Below are 17,125 nucleotides of genomic sequence, written 5' to 3' on the forward strand. Positions count from 1 at the left end.
AGCTGTGGTCGGCTGTGGTAGGTGTGAAAAATACCTATTCGTATTTGAATGCGTTAGTATAATTCAACGCGAAAGTTTAAAATTATATATTTCTATACATTTAGTATATTTATTGTTATTGTTGTGAATGTATATCACATTTTTTTATGTAGTTTGCTATTTTGTTCATATTTTATATGTAGTAAATTATTATAACTAAACAAATTATTAAATATATAGCTTTATTACAAGGTGTCTTAAAAAGTCCTTATAGTTAAAGATGTTTGTTGTCTATATTGGTACTAAAACGTAGTGTTTCTTGGATTGTGTTTTATATTTAAGTATATTAAAAAAAATACTGACTGGTACCCAACATAAAGTGGTCGTTACATTGACAGAGGCTCAATTGTGCCCGCTTACGACATAATACTGTGCACGCGCTGTAGGAATGGTGCGGGTATAGCCCATCTTCGTTTTCGTTGTGGAAATTGCAAGCTCGCTGTTTAGGTGTTGTCTGTACAACTAGAGGATCGTTTTCTATATTCCGTACTGCTACTTGACGTCTGAAAACAGAATTTTAAGGATCTAAAAGTGTAACGTCAGCGGCATGGCCGCTCAAATTTTTTTCTTTCTTTCTTTTTGCATTGGAACACGGATGGGCAAGCGCCCGGGTTTTAATCGGGTTTAAATTGGATTAGAGTCCATTAACGCCCGAAATCAAGGAGAAAAAGTGTTTACAACTATTTAGTTGTAAATCGAGTCTAGTTAAAATTTCATGATATTACAAAATGTTATTGTTTTATGATTCATGTTTGTTTGTTTTCTGATCTAACGATGCGATTTGCATTTCTGTTGAATAGATTCGCTTGAAAATCGCGTTGAAATAAATCGATTCAAGAAATCGTTAGATCGTATGCACTTGAATCGAACCTTTTAAGACGGCTTCTTGTGCCTCTCGTTTCGCCATTTCTGCTCTCGATTTTGGGTAGAAATGGGCTTGTTGGCTTTGGGTAAAAACCTGGTTGAAACCCGGGCGGGTTTATTGGGTTTTAACCCACTGCCCACCTCAGTATCTAAATAGGTGGAAAAGATAAAATGTGCGCGGTGTACAGCTGCAGCTCTTAAGCTAATTAGGCCTTAAAGGCAAGTCATTTTTGGACCATGAAATTGTTGCTTTTGAAATTGTTGCAAACTGCATTAACTTTTGACATCAATGTTTGTGTTGTCAGTAGAAATTATTTGTTCTAAAACAATTGCAATCAGTTTCTTTTTTTTGCAAATCTTACTTACAGCCATATTATTTCTGTAGCTATAGTGCGCATTGTAGGTACTAAGACGTAAACAATATATTTGTTTTGAATTTCTAACAGTATCCAACCATGTTACATAAGATTTATTTAAATTACATTCGTGTACCATGCACCTACATTTAAAAAAAAATGCACATTGATTGTATTGAACATAAGTGTGTTACCACCTTGATATTTATGTAAGTATTTTTGTGAAATACTCAAGCTCATTTATTCCTTTGCGGTTAAGTCGTGGGGAACGGGAATCCGCATAGTGTTGGAACACATTTTCGATTGCTTTACGGTAATTATTTTTCTTGTAGATAATTATTCAAATTGCGGAAGAAATAGCAGTCCGTATCGTTTCTGCCAGTCTTGGCAACATTTCTTCACACCAGCAATCAGCAGTTATCAGTTGACTAACAATTTTTTGTGGTTAAAGTGTTTTTGTCCACTGGTTGATTGTTTGTGAATATCAAAGAATCCATTTTTCATCACGATTGATGATATTAATATAGTCTAGGGCTGAGATTTGTAAAACAAATTTTGCGAATTGCTAAAACTCAAAGTTTAAGACTTGGCAAAATTCGTTTTCTTGAGATTTTTTGTGAAATAATTCCACTAGTTTTGTTATGATTATAAATACAAAGATCGAACACACAGAAAAACATTTTATTTTCGTCGACATGGTGGGATTTGACAGAAAACTGGATCCGTGGCTCAGACGGTTAGAGCAATGCTACGGTGCAGCATGGACCTGGGTACAAGTGTCACCCCGCGTCGACGAAAATTTTTCTGTGTATTCGATCTTTGCAAAAAAATTTACTTATCTCGCCATTTTTGTTTGGTCGAAGTCATCGTAGCAGTAGAATTCCTTGTGAAAGAGTTCGTTCCGGGAAGTACTGTCACCTTATCTATTTCTGACGCCACGCAATAGTGTGTGCATTACTGCGTTCCGGTTTTGAAGGGTAAGGGTGCTGGTGAAATTACAGGCACATGGGACTTGTCAACTAGCCGTGTAACCGCCAGGCGCACGATTTGCTCGTCCCGGCACTTGTTATCATAAAGAAAAAAAAAATTATTTTTAAACCTAGCCCAAAAACTCCTTCAACGTGTCTTAGCTGTTGTTCTTATCTTTTTCTATTCTTATCGGTTCTAATCGTCTAACCAAAAACGCATAGTGCATTGTACCAGCTCCATACTAGTTGTTAATGTTTCGCGTCGTTAGCTCTACGCCGGATCTCGTATTAAATAAAACCGCTGATATGTGTATTATTAATCATATCACCCTGAGGTTGTCTGGAAGTGATTGCTATCTAACAATAAGGCCTCTGTTGTACTCTGTCATTTATCTTTTATTTCTTTTATATATTTGTTTACTTCTTGTGTGCAATAAAGAGTACTTGTATTCTAAGTGAACCCAAACGAAAACAAATGAATAATGCTAAATTTTTAACTTAAGAAGCCTTAACATTTTATTTGAAAAAAGTTTATAACGTTAATGTTAAAGTAAAAATACTTTATTTCACTCCAAAGAAGCAGACCTAAAATTGTGTCTAAAAAATTATAATTTCATCTTTAACCCCTATTAATTACTACTTATATTATACAGTTCTACGAAAACTAATGTATTTATTAATGTGTGTATGTAGTAAGTACGCTGAAAATAGGCGGGTACATACTACTCTTACCGATGGCTATAGCCAATTTGTATCTTCATAGACGATGATTGTAAACTAGTGATAGTCGGCACTTCATCGTCTCCTAATGTGTACATCTGGAAATATGAACAGAGTAAAAACATTATTGGCCTTTTGATAATGTCAAAATCGGATCAAAAATTGCACCCTCTTTGCGGGTCTTGGATCACAAGATAATGATAAACCCTGAACTAGTTGAGTTTAGTTGCAGTAGAGCTCCTTGTGAAAGATGTTGTCCAGGGAAGTATTGCCACCCTACCTATTTTTGCCGTAAAAGTAGCAAAATGAGCATTACTGCGTTCCGGGTTTGAAGGGTTATGGTGCTGATGAAATTACAGGCACATGGGACTTGTCAACTTAAGTCTCAGGGTGTCAGGCACAGTAGTAGTGCCCGGAAGATCTTTACGATTAAAAGCTCTAAGTGACGCTGCAACTGTTATGTACAGGTTAAAACATCATTTTACAGTGACGCGGAGTGCTCCGTACGGAATACTCTCCGCGTGAACTCCGCACAAGTCAGTTGTGCGTTCATCTTAGGAGACTGTCTTCCGTAAATATCCGCATTAGATTAAATACTCGATTCTGGGGGTCTACTCCGTCCGACACCCGTCCGAAACAATTACTGTCAAATAAGTAATATTCGATTAAATTAAAAGACAAGTATCAAGTATGAAGCTTCAATCGCATCACGCGTCTTTTCATTTGGTCAAGTATTGCTTATTTCACTGAGCACTGCGGATTGTACGCATGCGGATGGTCCACAGGCGGACAGTACCGTACGCACAGCTGTGAAACTAGTTTTAGTAACATCAATTTCACAGTTAATTTTATTAGCATTTATTGTTACACATTTTGTTTTAGTTTTCTGTATTAAGATTAAGATAGAAAGTTTATTATTTATTGTATAAGTTTTAAGAAATTATGTATTCAATAGCCTTACCGAGGACGGTATCAACACCTCAAATCTGATCACACACCGTTGATTTTTCATGCTACCGATCATTGGATACGGATTTTGCTTCCTGAAAAATATTACATTTACCTTACCATCATATTAGATGATACAATATCATAATGGTAAATATTCAGGGTGCTCCAAAAAGGTTTCATTATATTGCAGCTGGTGATATTACGTTTAAAAATGATTATTAATGTATATATAATAATGTTCGGGATATTTAATTTAATTCTTTGTTTGCACGTTGCTCGTAAGTAAGCGTATAGTCAAGTCAACAACGCGCCCAAGAAACGTGGTCTCGTGTTGTTAAATCGTCTGGTCGCTGAGGTTCAGGATGCTGACATCTTGTACGACAGCATTAGCAAACTAATTTCTAAAGCAAACCTAGCGTATCAAATATTTAGTATAAGTAATTAGCATGTAAGCATTTTGGTTGTTACTGGAAATTGTTTACATTGTGTTGTGATAAATTAAAAAAAAATCGAATTTACCATGAGCTTTTCGGTGAAGGAAAACTTCGTAATGAAACTTACATGTTGAAGAAGGTTCACAACCCTCGGAAAACGTGTGAAGTTGCCAACCTGCATTGGACCAGTGTGGCGGGCTATGGCCTAAACCCTCACCTGGGAGGAGACCCGTGCCCAGCAGTGGGATGTATAAAAGGGGTTGATGATGACGATGAAATGAATAAATAAAGTCAAAATTTGCATTATCTTTTTAATGACATGACTTCCCAAAGTGGTGCATATCATCCCTTTGTGGGTAGGGGTAGAGGCCTCGGAAGCAAATAGGGCGTTGATTTTTTTTGAAAAAAACATGAACTATCTATACAAACGGTACGCTTAATAAATTTTTCATTAATTACATAATTTGTATATAATTTTTTGTTTGTTTTGTATGTGATTTTAAGTTAAGTTAATATAAAAAATACGTGTATTCAATTATTTTTTGTAGTGGTGGGCGTTGAAATTTATTTATCTTGCCTAAGTGGGCGTTGAGCCAAAACGTTTGAGAACCTATGTATAGACAAAGAAACACATAAAATTATAAAACTCAATTGCAATGGAAGCGAATTTTCGTAACGACAATATACATATATTCGACTATTCGACGTGTATAGTGTAATGCGCGTAACTAGCATTGGATTGTGAGTTTCCATTTCGGTAATTTTGTGATCAAACCAAAGCCGCGTAAATGTCGTGGCAACCAAATTAGTGTGATTTACGAGAGTCTATTGTTATCAGTCCATAGGCGACATAAATTAATGTTTACTGTGCAAAAATGAATGTCGTAGCTACTGAAATACCAAAGTAATAATATATATATATATATATATATATCAAACTCGATTTGACACGGTAGCTGCGGGAATTCCGGAGACTGCGCGATAATTCTCCGGAAGACGCGCGACCTTTTTTGTCTCGTATGACATAAAATTTATTATACTATGGTTATGAAGATTCGTTTCCATTGCTAACGCGACAATGTAAATTATGCTAAATAATAACTTCGGCGGCTAACTACGTAACGTATCGTATATTCAACAGTTAAGTACTTAAATTTGTTAAAGGATTTTCAAACTTACATAGTTTGAATAGAGTTGATAGCGTAACATTTACCCATATCAGTGTCTAGTGGCAGAAAATATTCACAGCAATCGAAAGCTTTGTCATTATAAGAGCAATTCTTCAAGATGTGATGGCAATCACTACGGATTAAATTGGCGTAGTAGCTGAAATTGGACATAGGACACTGGGGATCCGGGTTGTTTGTTAAGTGACACAGTTCCACTAATGTGTAAGTAACACCTCGGAAGTAGGCAATATCTTTCAGAGCATCTTCAAGGTCGAGTAGATGATCTGGAGTCCAGATACTGAAATAAAATTTGTTGTTTGTAAATATTTAAAAAGCTTATAAAATGTTTCAAAGAATGAGAGTCTAGTCCGAGCGTAAAAAAAAATTTTGTAGTTTTTGAAGTTTGCTAAACATCGACAACGGGTAATCATAAACATTCATTATGATTTGTGAAAAGGAGCCAAAGTAATAAGTGGCTATGGGTGTTTTGTATATAATTCGTTATCAATAATAATTATATTATTATTAATAACAAAGCTCGAACACTTAGAAATAATTCCTTCGATCCGGCAGGATTCGAACCGACGTCTTCTAGCAAACCGTGTCAGACGCTTTGCCAACTAAACCACGGAACGAACCAGCGGACCTTACGAATTTTTCAATGTGCTTGTTGCAGATCTTTGTTTTTGGTTTTCAACTACTTTTTATGCAAATTCAGGAAAAATAATTGAATATCACGGTAGTAAAACATTCAACACAAATTTGACAATAACAATAATTATATTTTCATTCGGTTTCACCAGTTAATGTAACATATTCCAAATATGTATCCTTTTGTTTGTTAGGTTCTCGGTTAATTACATTTTTTAACTATATACAATAAGCTCTGTGTACTTACGTGTCAGAAACATTGTAAATCTTTTCATCGTTGGAAGTTTCACATATTGCCACGGAAGGCATTTTGGTCTCCCAGTCTGTGTACGTAGTTTCCACTCCGAAGCTTATGGGGCTTTGGACGAAGGCGTCCCAAGCTGCAATGATCAGGATCCCGGAGCCGTACCATGAGAGAGTCACCAGGGCTAACCACAGCAGTCTGAATAGTTTGAAAACAATGTTACATTGGAGCATAATACAACAAGAGAAGTAGAGCTATGCCTATTCGGCGTCGTTAGATGCCTACGGTTGTCACATTATTATTTTAGTTGTGCCATAAGTTGTAAACATAATTTAAAAAATGAAGGTATTTATTTATCACAGTATTCTCGTGCAACATTGAAATTGGTGACCTTTATTAAATGCAGTTCTTACATATTGATATTTCTATGCCAGCACCGCGGATTAGTATCTCGATGGGTATTAAGATTTTGGATAGAAATAAATGCTGAATTTCTGAATTCGAGGCACTCTTGTTCAAACAACCATAAAAACAACAATAAACCTTACCACCAGGCACACGATTTGTTGGTCGCGTCACTTGATATCTTGAAAATAACAAACACGCCTACTACCTATACACATAGCAACCGTTTCAGTTCTATAATAAATTTCGCGTGCTGTGCTACTCGAGTGCATCGCGAGATTATACGGATGTGCACTTCCGTACACGGCGTCCGGCGCGCAGACATACAAGTCGTGCTGCTACGTTTGTATGGAGTGACACTACTTGCTTTATTATAGTATGGTTTGTGTTGTATGCTGTAAGGATTTGTTGACTCTTGATGTAAAATTAAGTAGCAATGAAGTATTCTTGTATTTGTTCTAGAATCTGAGCAATTAAAACGTTAATATCATAAATATCAAAAGTAGATCTTGCAACCAGAATTGAGTCGGATATAAGTTTTTTAATGTAATTCATGGACCATTTAGAGGATAATTTGTAAGTGTAACAGATGTCATAGTTTAAGTAATGTAATGGTATGAACTTCTGTTTGAGATTTTAATGAAAAAGATTAATACTCTACACATATCTACACACAAAACTAAAATGGTATCTTTATGAACAGAAGTTTACCTCGCTTACTTCATATTCAACAGAGGTGTTTAGACTTCGATATACAATAATAATACATTGAATTTTGCCTTTGGAATGTTTCTTTGTTTCAATGGAGTATTTATGGGCATTATACATAGTCCTAGAAGTTGGATCTTTTACCTTATCTACATAATATATTGACGAATGTTTATGTTGAACTGACCTTTAATAGCAGTGTTAAATTTCATATATATATATTTGAACATGTCTTACTTGGAATCTACTGCAATGAAAACAGATTCTTATTATAGAATGAAGTCAAACCCTACATGTAATAAATCAAGATGATTTATGTTGCCTTATTTAATGTGCAATAAGCTATGCAACGCCTAATATATCTTGGACATGAATAACTTTGTTGCAAATATCGTTTACAATATCGCATCATGTATAGGTATAAATAAATTACTGCTAATTTTAAAACATCAAGAATAAGAGCGCAAGCTTTTGAGTGTCAATAAGAATTTATTTTCATTATAATATCAAGTAACGGGAGGAATAAGTCGTGTTCCTGATGGTAAGCTATACGTCTGTACATAACAGTTTCAGGGCCACTCAAAGTTTTAAATCGCAAAGATCTTAGGGGCACTACCACCGCGCCTGTCACCCTGAGGCATAAGCTGACAAATCCCATGTACCTGTAATTTCACTAGCACCCTTACCCTTCAAAACCAGAACGCAGTAATGCTCACATTACTGCTTGGAGGCAGAAATAGGTGAAATGGCAATACTGTCCTGGACAAACTCTTTCACAAGGAGCTCTACTGCTACTAAAAATTTCAATTTGCTGCTTGATAATCAGTATAACACTGATTTCAGGGTTGAGTTGGGTTCTTCATAGATAACCAGGAGATTCTTCTTTCACGCAGAGAAGAATCGTAATTTGCATAGATTTAGTGAACGGCCTCCTCTTGCTCATACAAATTCACAACGAAGAATAAATCATGATGACACAGACCTGCATGTCGGAGGTTAATGAAAGTACTTCGAAGACCTGTAACATTCAGCGCGGCATTGTGCTAAAGCGGACTATGGACTGTGATCCATGGAGTATTGTGATGTATTTAATTTTGACGTAGAAATTATAGTTTCTATGAAGGCGCGCAACTGATGCGCTGGACTGTTAAAGTGGCGAGGAAAATTGAATGAGAAAGGCACAAGACCGGAAGGAATGGCAGACATTGGAAGAGACCTGGACAGAGCATTGGGTGGATAGTAGTTGAAAAAGAAGTGCCTTCATTGGACATAAGGTTCCTGGACAGACGTACTGAACGTGAATGAACAAGGAAGTGCAACGGCGTAATTAAAAAAAAAATATATAACTCGTTACCACCTGTATTAAAAAATATGCCTTGCCTTTTGTGGACAGTACTTAAAAGTGTATACGACGTCAAATGGCTTTGGTTGATTCCGCATAGCAGTGAAAGTGTTGAATGAATCACTTTGGAAAAAATATATAGTAAAATTGAGGATATCACTGATTACTATTCGGTGTGAAAACATGATTCGTAAAAATGACCACGATGGAATTAAAACACAAACTTGCCTCGAAATTTTACAAGAAAATGCCTGTATTCAATAGGTACCAATGATTTTTTTTATATTAACTGAACTAAATAGAACACGTACAGTATACGATATACATTTTTCAAATGGCTTTAATATTTCGTTTGTAAAAAATAAATTCTGAAATAAAGTCAGTGTCCCTGCCCCTTGACCCAAGCATATTAACCCTATTAGTACGGGAATTAAATTGAATTCGAGCTGAGGTATTATGGATTCTTAAATAGTAGCACACAAAAATGTCAGTACTTTTCTTGGCATAGTGCTTATATTGATCCAAAAAATGTATACCGTATGTAATTTTTATAGTTTAATGCTGAGCAGAGTCACAGCGCTGATTTTCACCTGGAGCCTGAGAAGAGGTACATGGGTATGCCTATTTGACAAAAACTAAAAAGAATAAAGCAACAAGTATTTGATCCGTAACCTAATTAACATTTAAAATAACAATACCTAATTTAGAATAAAATTATTACAGTATGCAGCGTGCTCTTAAACAATATAAAGTAACAGAATTAATAATAAAATGAATGATGTCTGAGTTACAATAATACTAAACTAAATTAACAACTAGCTTCAACTTAATTGTTTAGCGAAAGCCAGACAAAGAATTTTGCAATGCGGCCACCTATTTTTTTGGCGTCGCCGCCACCGCGTCTCTGTTGCCGTACGCACACGAGAAGAAAGTTTTCGTGCGGCCGCCGCGCGGCTATCGCCCAATTACCACGCCTTCATGTACATTTAAATTTCTCTCAATAAAATTACCGCGCGACCGCCGCGCGGTCGTCACGCGGGCCGCCGCCGCCGCGTAGACCAAATTCAAGTCGGGCTAGCCTGCGTGTCCGGCTCATTTAAATTAAAACGTAAAGTCTAAACAAATAGAGCGTATTTTGCCATGACGGTTAGACGCACGCGGTCGCTGCGCGGCGGCAACGCGGACTCGGCTCGGAGACCGCGCGGCGGCCGCGCGTGATGAGCGCGATGAAATTCGTGTCGAATAAATGCGCCCTACTAGTACTGCCCCGGCCTAATGCTGACATTACTGTTGGCGGCAGAAATAGATAACGAATTATTTGACAAGTAACTGTATTTTTAGTAGCAATAGAGCTTTTATTGCTAACTAAAAATACAGTTACTGTTTCATGAATCAGGTTTTCTGCAGCGCCGCCCAGACAGTTGTAAGCTGTAGTTTAGGTTACGATGGAACTAACGTAACTAACTAAAATATAGGTCCGTAGTGCTTGGAAAAACTTATTAACTTCGACTGCCTCAGTGGCCGAACGGTTACCATGGCGGAATGCCACGCAGAGGTCCCAGGTTCGATTCCCGGGCCGGGAGAAATATTTGTATGGCCTACATTTATTTCTCTCGTGAGTTTGAGTGTAATTTGTGGTTGTCTATGTATGTGTCCATGGCACCCGCGACACAGGGTTTTCCTAGTGCGGGGCTATGTTGAGTGATGAGTGATGTGTGCGTTATTATTATTATAAAATGCTTGTATAACCAAGTAACAACACATTCCATTGAATAAGTTTGCGTATAAGAAGAAGAAAACAGAGTCACCAAACTGTGCTGTATGTGACGTGAATCGAATGTATGGACGTATATCATACTGATGGAGTGTGAATGAAACGATTCTCCTAGATTTGATGTAGCTGCTATGGTGATCAATTTAGACGAGTTGGCGGATGCAACAGCGTTTCGGCGTTTCCTCTATCAAGGGAAGCCAAGACGCTATATAGATTGGCGGAGAGAAGCTTAAAGTTAAAGCAACTACAACCTGCTTCATTTCTCTCTCTACTTTAATATATAATTATATGTATAGAGCGACGTAGTCGCATTTTGTGCCAAAGCTTTTTATATAAAGAAAAAAAAACTAACTAACACTAAATTAACTGTGTTCTTGTAATTATACAAGTAATATTTTAGGTAGAGTAGGTAACTCTAACAAAAAAAAATAGAGTACACTCACCTCTCGGACCAATGTTTGGTGTCGTCCGCGATAAAATGCACACCAGCGAATGAACAGTTTGAGCAATAGTCTTTTACTAGAGCTTTGCAGCTTGTTGGTGGCATTATGACGTCTGAAAATAAACTTACAACTTTTTCCGTTTTTGCATGTTAGGATAACATGTATTTTTTTAAATTGATATTTTAAGCGTTATGTAAATGACGTAACCTGCAATTTTCAACAAAGAATTTCCACACACTGCTAGCTAGCTAGCTTTAGCTACGGCCTAACGTGTCCATACGTTCCGCTTTAGAGTGGTACAGTCCCCGTTTTAACGTTTTATAAATTATTAAAAAATGGCACGATAGCGAAAAATATAATAAAGCCAGCCTACGTTTTCACAAAATTAGTTCTTTTTTTTTAATCTTTAAACACTTTTAGGTTCTTTTTTAATTTTTTTTTAATCATTGAACATTTTGTAACTTTCATAAATATGTGTTTTATTTTTAAATTTACAGGTGTTTAATAATAAATTTACAGGTGTCCCGCTCTGAGGAAAAGAAATAATGGTCGTTAGTTATACCTATAGCCCATGGAACAGTTATGCATGCTTAAGAAGAAATGAACTCACTAATAAATTAATGGTAGCCATGTTCGTGCAAATAAATTCCATGGAAGCTATTATAATATTATTACAAGGTAAATTTAATGATTTTTCATGTTGTGCAAGCGTAAATATTTGATATGATAATTGAGTTCTTGTGCAATGCTGTGTCAATACCGTGATCCGAGTGCTTCGCGTCCAAGGTCGATTCTGCATTTGTTGAAATAAAAGAAAAAAATTACGTAACAAATTGTTTTTTTATTATTATTATGTGTCTGGAATTCCATCTTACTTTAAATGTCACGGTTAAATATAATTACATAAGTACAATACACTTTGAATACCTACCTAATTAAGTTTCATATAGATATGTAGGTATAGTAAGTACATCATCCTCGAGTGTGGTATTTTTAATAGTAAAATTATAGTGTATAATAAATCACATATGTATCATGTTATTGTGCTTGATACATCTACTTGTTTGAGATAAGTAAAATGTCGTTCTTTAACTTCATGTCAGAACAGTCTTGAAAACGTTTAAGACCATCCATTGTAACTGTATAATTTAATGGGAATTAAGGATTCAGGTATATGGGTATCGTCAAATCGTTACATGCGTTGGAAATGGTTGGAACAGATTCACATTTTCTTTTTAAACCTACAAGTACGCGTGTCTTTAATCTGATAAACAAGATGCACACAATTTCGAATTTATGAATAAATATACTTTGGGCGTTTTACAGTTGCATCTAATAATCGATTTGTCGGTACGACAGTCGAAATTTATACAAATCTCAAGTCGAATAATTAATGGACAAACGGGTATTTTTTAGTATCGCTATTTACATAGGGACACGAAAATTGTAAAGAAAAACATAGATCTGCAATAAAAAAATCTACCTTGATTTTTGAAACATTGAAATTCTATATTGTTTGATTTTGAAGGTAAAAGTAACACTAAAGTACCTAAGTATTTGTCGATGAATGACAAATGTACGTTGTGGTTAAATATCGGAAAATAACAATAGAATTTGAAATAGTCTGTACTGTGCAACTACTTTTATATGCACACAAATAGCCTTTTTAAAATCATTTTATATATACCGGAGTGGTTTGGTAAGTCCGTGACATTGAGAAGAAAAAAGATTTTTTTTAAATTATGGCTTATATTTCTAAGTAATCTCCTTTTAACTCTACACCTTGACCAGCGATATTCCAACTAACCAATACTGCAACCCATCAAAAAAATATTTTTTGTCAAACTGAATAATAGGCTTCTGTTTCAGCTATCACTTTCTCATTTGATGCAAATCAGAAAAAAGTCAGATGGAGCCAAATGTGATGAATACGGGGAGTGCGGCACTAGTTCGTACCATAATTCGACAAGTTTTGATGTTCTGTTTGCAGATGAGATACGGAATACTCGAAATTCCGTTCAAAAAATATACCGACCTCACCTAACTTTTTTATTCCTGATTGTTTCTATTTTCACGCTAATTTAAAAAAGTAATGTCAGTTGCCTAGTAAGGAATTCCAAATTAAGAAATAAAAATATATTCCGAAAAAAGTTTTTAACCTCAAAGCCACGTGTTTAACAAAACGTCCTCGTATTTATATGTGTACTGGAATATGTCGAATTTCGAACACCAGCCCATTACACCATACAAAATATATTTATACGAAATTGTGACTTAGAAATAAGTATGTACATATTGTAATATATGCTTAATGTAATAATAAGAATTGTGCATGTACACGTATGCTTAATTCCGAATCGAAATAGCAATCAATAATCGAACGTCAGAGCCGGGTAGTGTAGAGACGCCCTAACCGGTAAGTGGTACCTCATCTACAATTTAGCTACATGAGTAATTAGATACCACACTATAAAATAACGCAATTATAAACTACATTGAAGAATACATTAAAATTATAAGGATTGTAAGAAGTCAGGGTTATGCAAAAAGGGAATATTATATAAGTTGATTTCTTGTTTATTGCTCTTGCGTGAATGGTAACGTTGGTAGCCAGGCTCCGGCTGGTAATGTAGTGGTCTTCGAGGAATAAACCCTGCGTGGGTCAGGATGTTGTATACTTCTTGTCGAGATACGTCGTCTGTGTCTCTGTGGTATACCTGGAAAGAAAATTTTAATGAATATGTTATTGTATGAAGAGCAACGCCGATTAATAAGATACAGCCTGACGATCTCTGTGGTCGAGTGGCTTGCACACCGGATTTCACGGTGTAGCTACCTCTGAGGACACGGCTTCGATCACAGGCCGAGTCAGTGTTGAAAATTAAAATTTCCGCCCTTTTTAAATTCCCTTGTTTTAAATTCCCTTTTCCTTCACTATGCGTTTGTTCTATTCGTCGTCACTCCCTATAAATTCTCGAAACGAGAAGAAGTAAAACTTCACGTTGATTACTATTAAAATTATATTGTTATGTAGGCCCTTTGAACCTTTCCTTCTCCTCTTTTATCATCTCTTACAATAAATCTTGTGGATCGAGTCTTCTGCGTTTTAATTCCTCTAAGGATAGGCTACAGAATAACGCCTCCAGTGCAACGGAACAAGATCAGTCAATGTGTAGCTTGATGTGCTGGCGTCAATACAATAGACAATGTGTATGCGAAATTTTACGAAATGTGGTTGTTGCATCTTTGTCACATATTGGAGTATAAGATCAAGGCTACCACCTACAAGGCATCCGTTCAGGAAAGAAGAATATAGGAAAATAGATAGTCTCATGAAGACCCTTAGAAAGACCAGAGTAACTCGTTTCTGTACTAGTGTACAGAAATGGTTACTAGAGACAATTTTATAATACTAATAATATAACTACGCGGACAGTAACTTATAACATTTAACGCGTGGTGCGATTTGTTTCAAACACATATGTCAGCGTTTTTCAAACCAACCCCTAAATATCTAAATATAGGTAAGTTACGGTATCAAATAGTTTGATAACACCTTTTCTATAGAAAATCGTATTACTTATATTTGCAGTTAATTGTCGGTTTTATATTGTAACGATACATGTTCTATGACTATCAATTTGCCACGTGCTAACTCAACCCGCAGTAGACTAACGTCATTGACGCTTATGACTGTGGGTGCCTATCGTTAGCATCAATTGGGTCGGTAGTAGTTGGCATGTACGCTTGCACCGCGATTACCAGCTATCGAAGCTTAAATCCTGTTGGGCAGTGGTTGGACTAAAGGGGAGGCTGAAGGTCCACTCGGGGCACATATTAAGGTGTCCCGCCGAAGTACACAGGCGAGATGTGCTGGGGGTTTATACGCAACATACGAGGCACACCTCTACGGTTCCTCGTCATAGCACAATGTAGTGTTATGAAGATTTTCATCACGGTCATAAATTAAGTATCTTTTGTCGTCTCTCTATATCCACATTGAGAATATTTGAACCGGGTACGTAGGTACTGCAGTCTAGTCTAAATCCAATAAACTTCAAAGTGGCGACAAAACCTCTGACTAGAGAAGACACCTCCGCTACATCCTACAATTAGGAAGTACGAAGTCTGCCTACCTTATTGGAAGATACAGTGCCGGCTTTACCTATCGCGTAGGGTATGCAGCGCACACGGGTACTGGGTCTTAGAGCCTATGCACACAACGTATTTTATACGCGCCGTAAACGCGCTTATATGCGCCGTAAACGCGTTTATACACGCCGTAATCGCGCTTATACGTGCTGTAGTGAGTGGATTCAAACGCGCGCAAGCATCGCGTTGCAAGCAAGAAGTATATATACTTCTAGCAGCAGTAGAGCTCGTAATGTTGGCATTACTACGTTCCGGTTTAGAAGGGTAAGGGTGCTGGTGAAATTACAGGCACATTGGACTTGACAACTTATAAATGTCTCAGGGTGACGGGCGCAGTGGCAGTGCCCCTCAGAACTTTGCGATTTAAAGCTCTGAGTGGCACGGCAACTGTTATGAACAGGCGTGTAGCTGACCATCAGGCGCACGAGTCTTTCGTCCCGTCACTTGATATTATAAAATAATACTCCACTGCAGTTGACACTTACAATTTCTTGTAGTTGTTTCTTTTCAAAACACTAACAATCTTAAGAAACAAAACTACAATTAATACTATCTTTTATCAAAATACACGATATTCGTCACGCGTCGTCGGCATGTACACACGCGTCATGGGCGCGTATACAATACGACGTGTGCATAGGGGGTGCCGAGCGCTGTTCGCGACGCCTCCAAAGAGTCTCCGTCACTCACCGCTCAAGCAAAGTAAACGGGCTACTGCTTCCCAACATCATTTATAATTGCACCATTTGAACCTGAATTTCCAATCATTGGGGAAAATACTGTAAATATTCCATTTCGATCGCATGCTTACTAGAGAGCGCCAGGGCATTGAATGCTCCCGGGCTAGCAGCGGCGCTGCTAATAACAGTACTAAGAGTACGCTAAAATATAGGAAACTTACTGGCTTTTCCCCATGATGCAGCAAACTGGTTAAAGGTAGAATTTGCTGGAGATGTGGGTTGAAGTTATGTGGACTCTTCAGATATAGAGGTAAAAGCTCCTCCTCTTGTCTTACAGCCACCACGACAGGATGCGGTGGAGGGATCGGTGTGCAGCTGGCCAAGTATGTGCTTGTTAGGACCAATAGTATGGATTTCATTGTAATATTCTAGAAAAAAGAGAAAAGGAGCATTTGTATTAGATAACCTTTACATTTAAAAACAAGTTACTAGTAGTACACTCGCAATATTAACTTAAAGGAAATAATAGAAAGAGCTAGTAGCTATTTATATATTGTTTACTTATTAGCACAATTCCTTGCACTGTTATCAGACAACGTTCGAAAGGTAGATCAATAAACTTAACATTGTTAAAGTGTGTACATAGGTACAAGATGTCTGAAAAACAAAGCACAAACAATTGCAGACGGGAATAAACAATAAAAATCACGATAAGTAGTTGCACATCTACCTGTTATCACGACGTTTCGATCGGGTTGAATCGGCGCGGTCAGGTGGTTACGGGTTAACTACGTCTATTGAAGTGGATTCTGTCGTTTGTTAACACGTGCAATTATTGATATAACGCAATGCGAATATTTAAAAGTAGAATTAGAGCTCCTTGTGAAAGAGTTCGTCCAGGGAAGCACTGCCACCTTGCCTCTTGGCAAGGGCGTGTTGCTTACCGCCGATTCTACCTTTAACTATGTTTTGTATTGTCACTGTTTTTATTAATTATTGTAACTGCCTCTGTGGCCGAACGGTTACCATGCCGGACTGCCACGCAGAGGTTCCAGGTTCGATTCCCGGGCCGGGAGAAATATTTGTATGACCTACATTTGTTTCTCTCGTGAGTTTGGGTGTAATTTGTGGTTGTCTATATGTGTGTCCATGGCACCCGCGACACAGGGTTTCCCTAGTGCGGGGCTATGTTGAGTGTGTGTGTGTGTGTGTGTTATTATTTTTT

The 17,125-nt window shown here is 37.0% G+C and overlaps 1 protein-coding gene across 1 annotated transcript in view; it reads right to left on the reverse strand.

Moving 5' to 3' along the window:
- LOC113235943 (sodium channel protein Nach-like) overlaps window positions 1-16,319 on the reverse strand; it is a 19,468-nt gene extending 3,149 nt beyond the window's left edge. The window contains exons 1-8 of the mRNA XM_026471864.1: window positions 16,122-16,319; window positions 13,671-13,785; window positions 11,069-11,180; window positions 6,400-6,594; window positions 5,512-5,799; window positions 3,909-3,990; window positions 2,960-3,045; window positions 343-542 (exon numbers count right to left, since the gene is read on the reverse strand). Of these exons, the coding sequence (XP_026327649.1) occupies window positions 343-542; window positions 2,960-3,045; window positions 3,909-3,990; window positions 5,512-5,799; window positions 6,400-6,594; window positions 11,069-11,180; window positions 13,671-13,785; window positions 16,122-16,319 (1,276 nt within the window). The remainder of the gene's footprint in view (window positions 1-342; window positions 543-2,959; window positions 3,046-3,908; window positions 3,991-5,511; window positions 5,800-6,399; window positions 6,595-11,068; window positions 11,181-13,670; window positions 13,786-16,121) is intronic.
- Between the last annotated feature and the right edge of the window lie 806 nt (window positions 16,320-17,125).

The sequence above is a fragment of the Hyposmocoma kahamanoa genome, unplaced genomic scaffold (assembly GCF_003589595.1).
Source record: "Hyposmocoma kahamanoa isolate Upper Pololo Valley unplaced genomic scaffold, ASM358959v1 88, whole genome shotgun sequence".
Classification (NCBI taxonomy): domain Eukaryota; kingdom Metazoa; phylum Arthropoda; class Insecta; order Lepidoptera; family Cosmopterigidae; genus Hyposmocoma; species Hyposmocoma kahamanoa.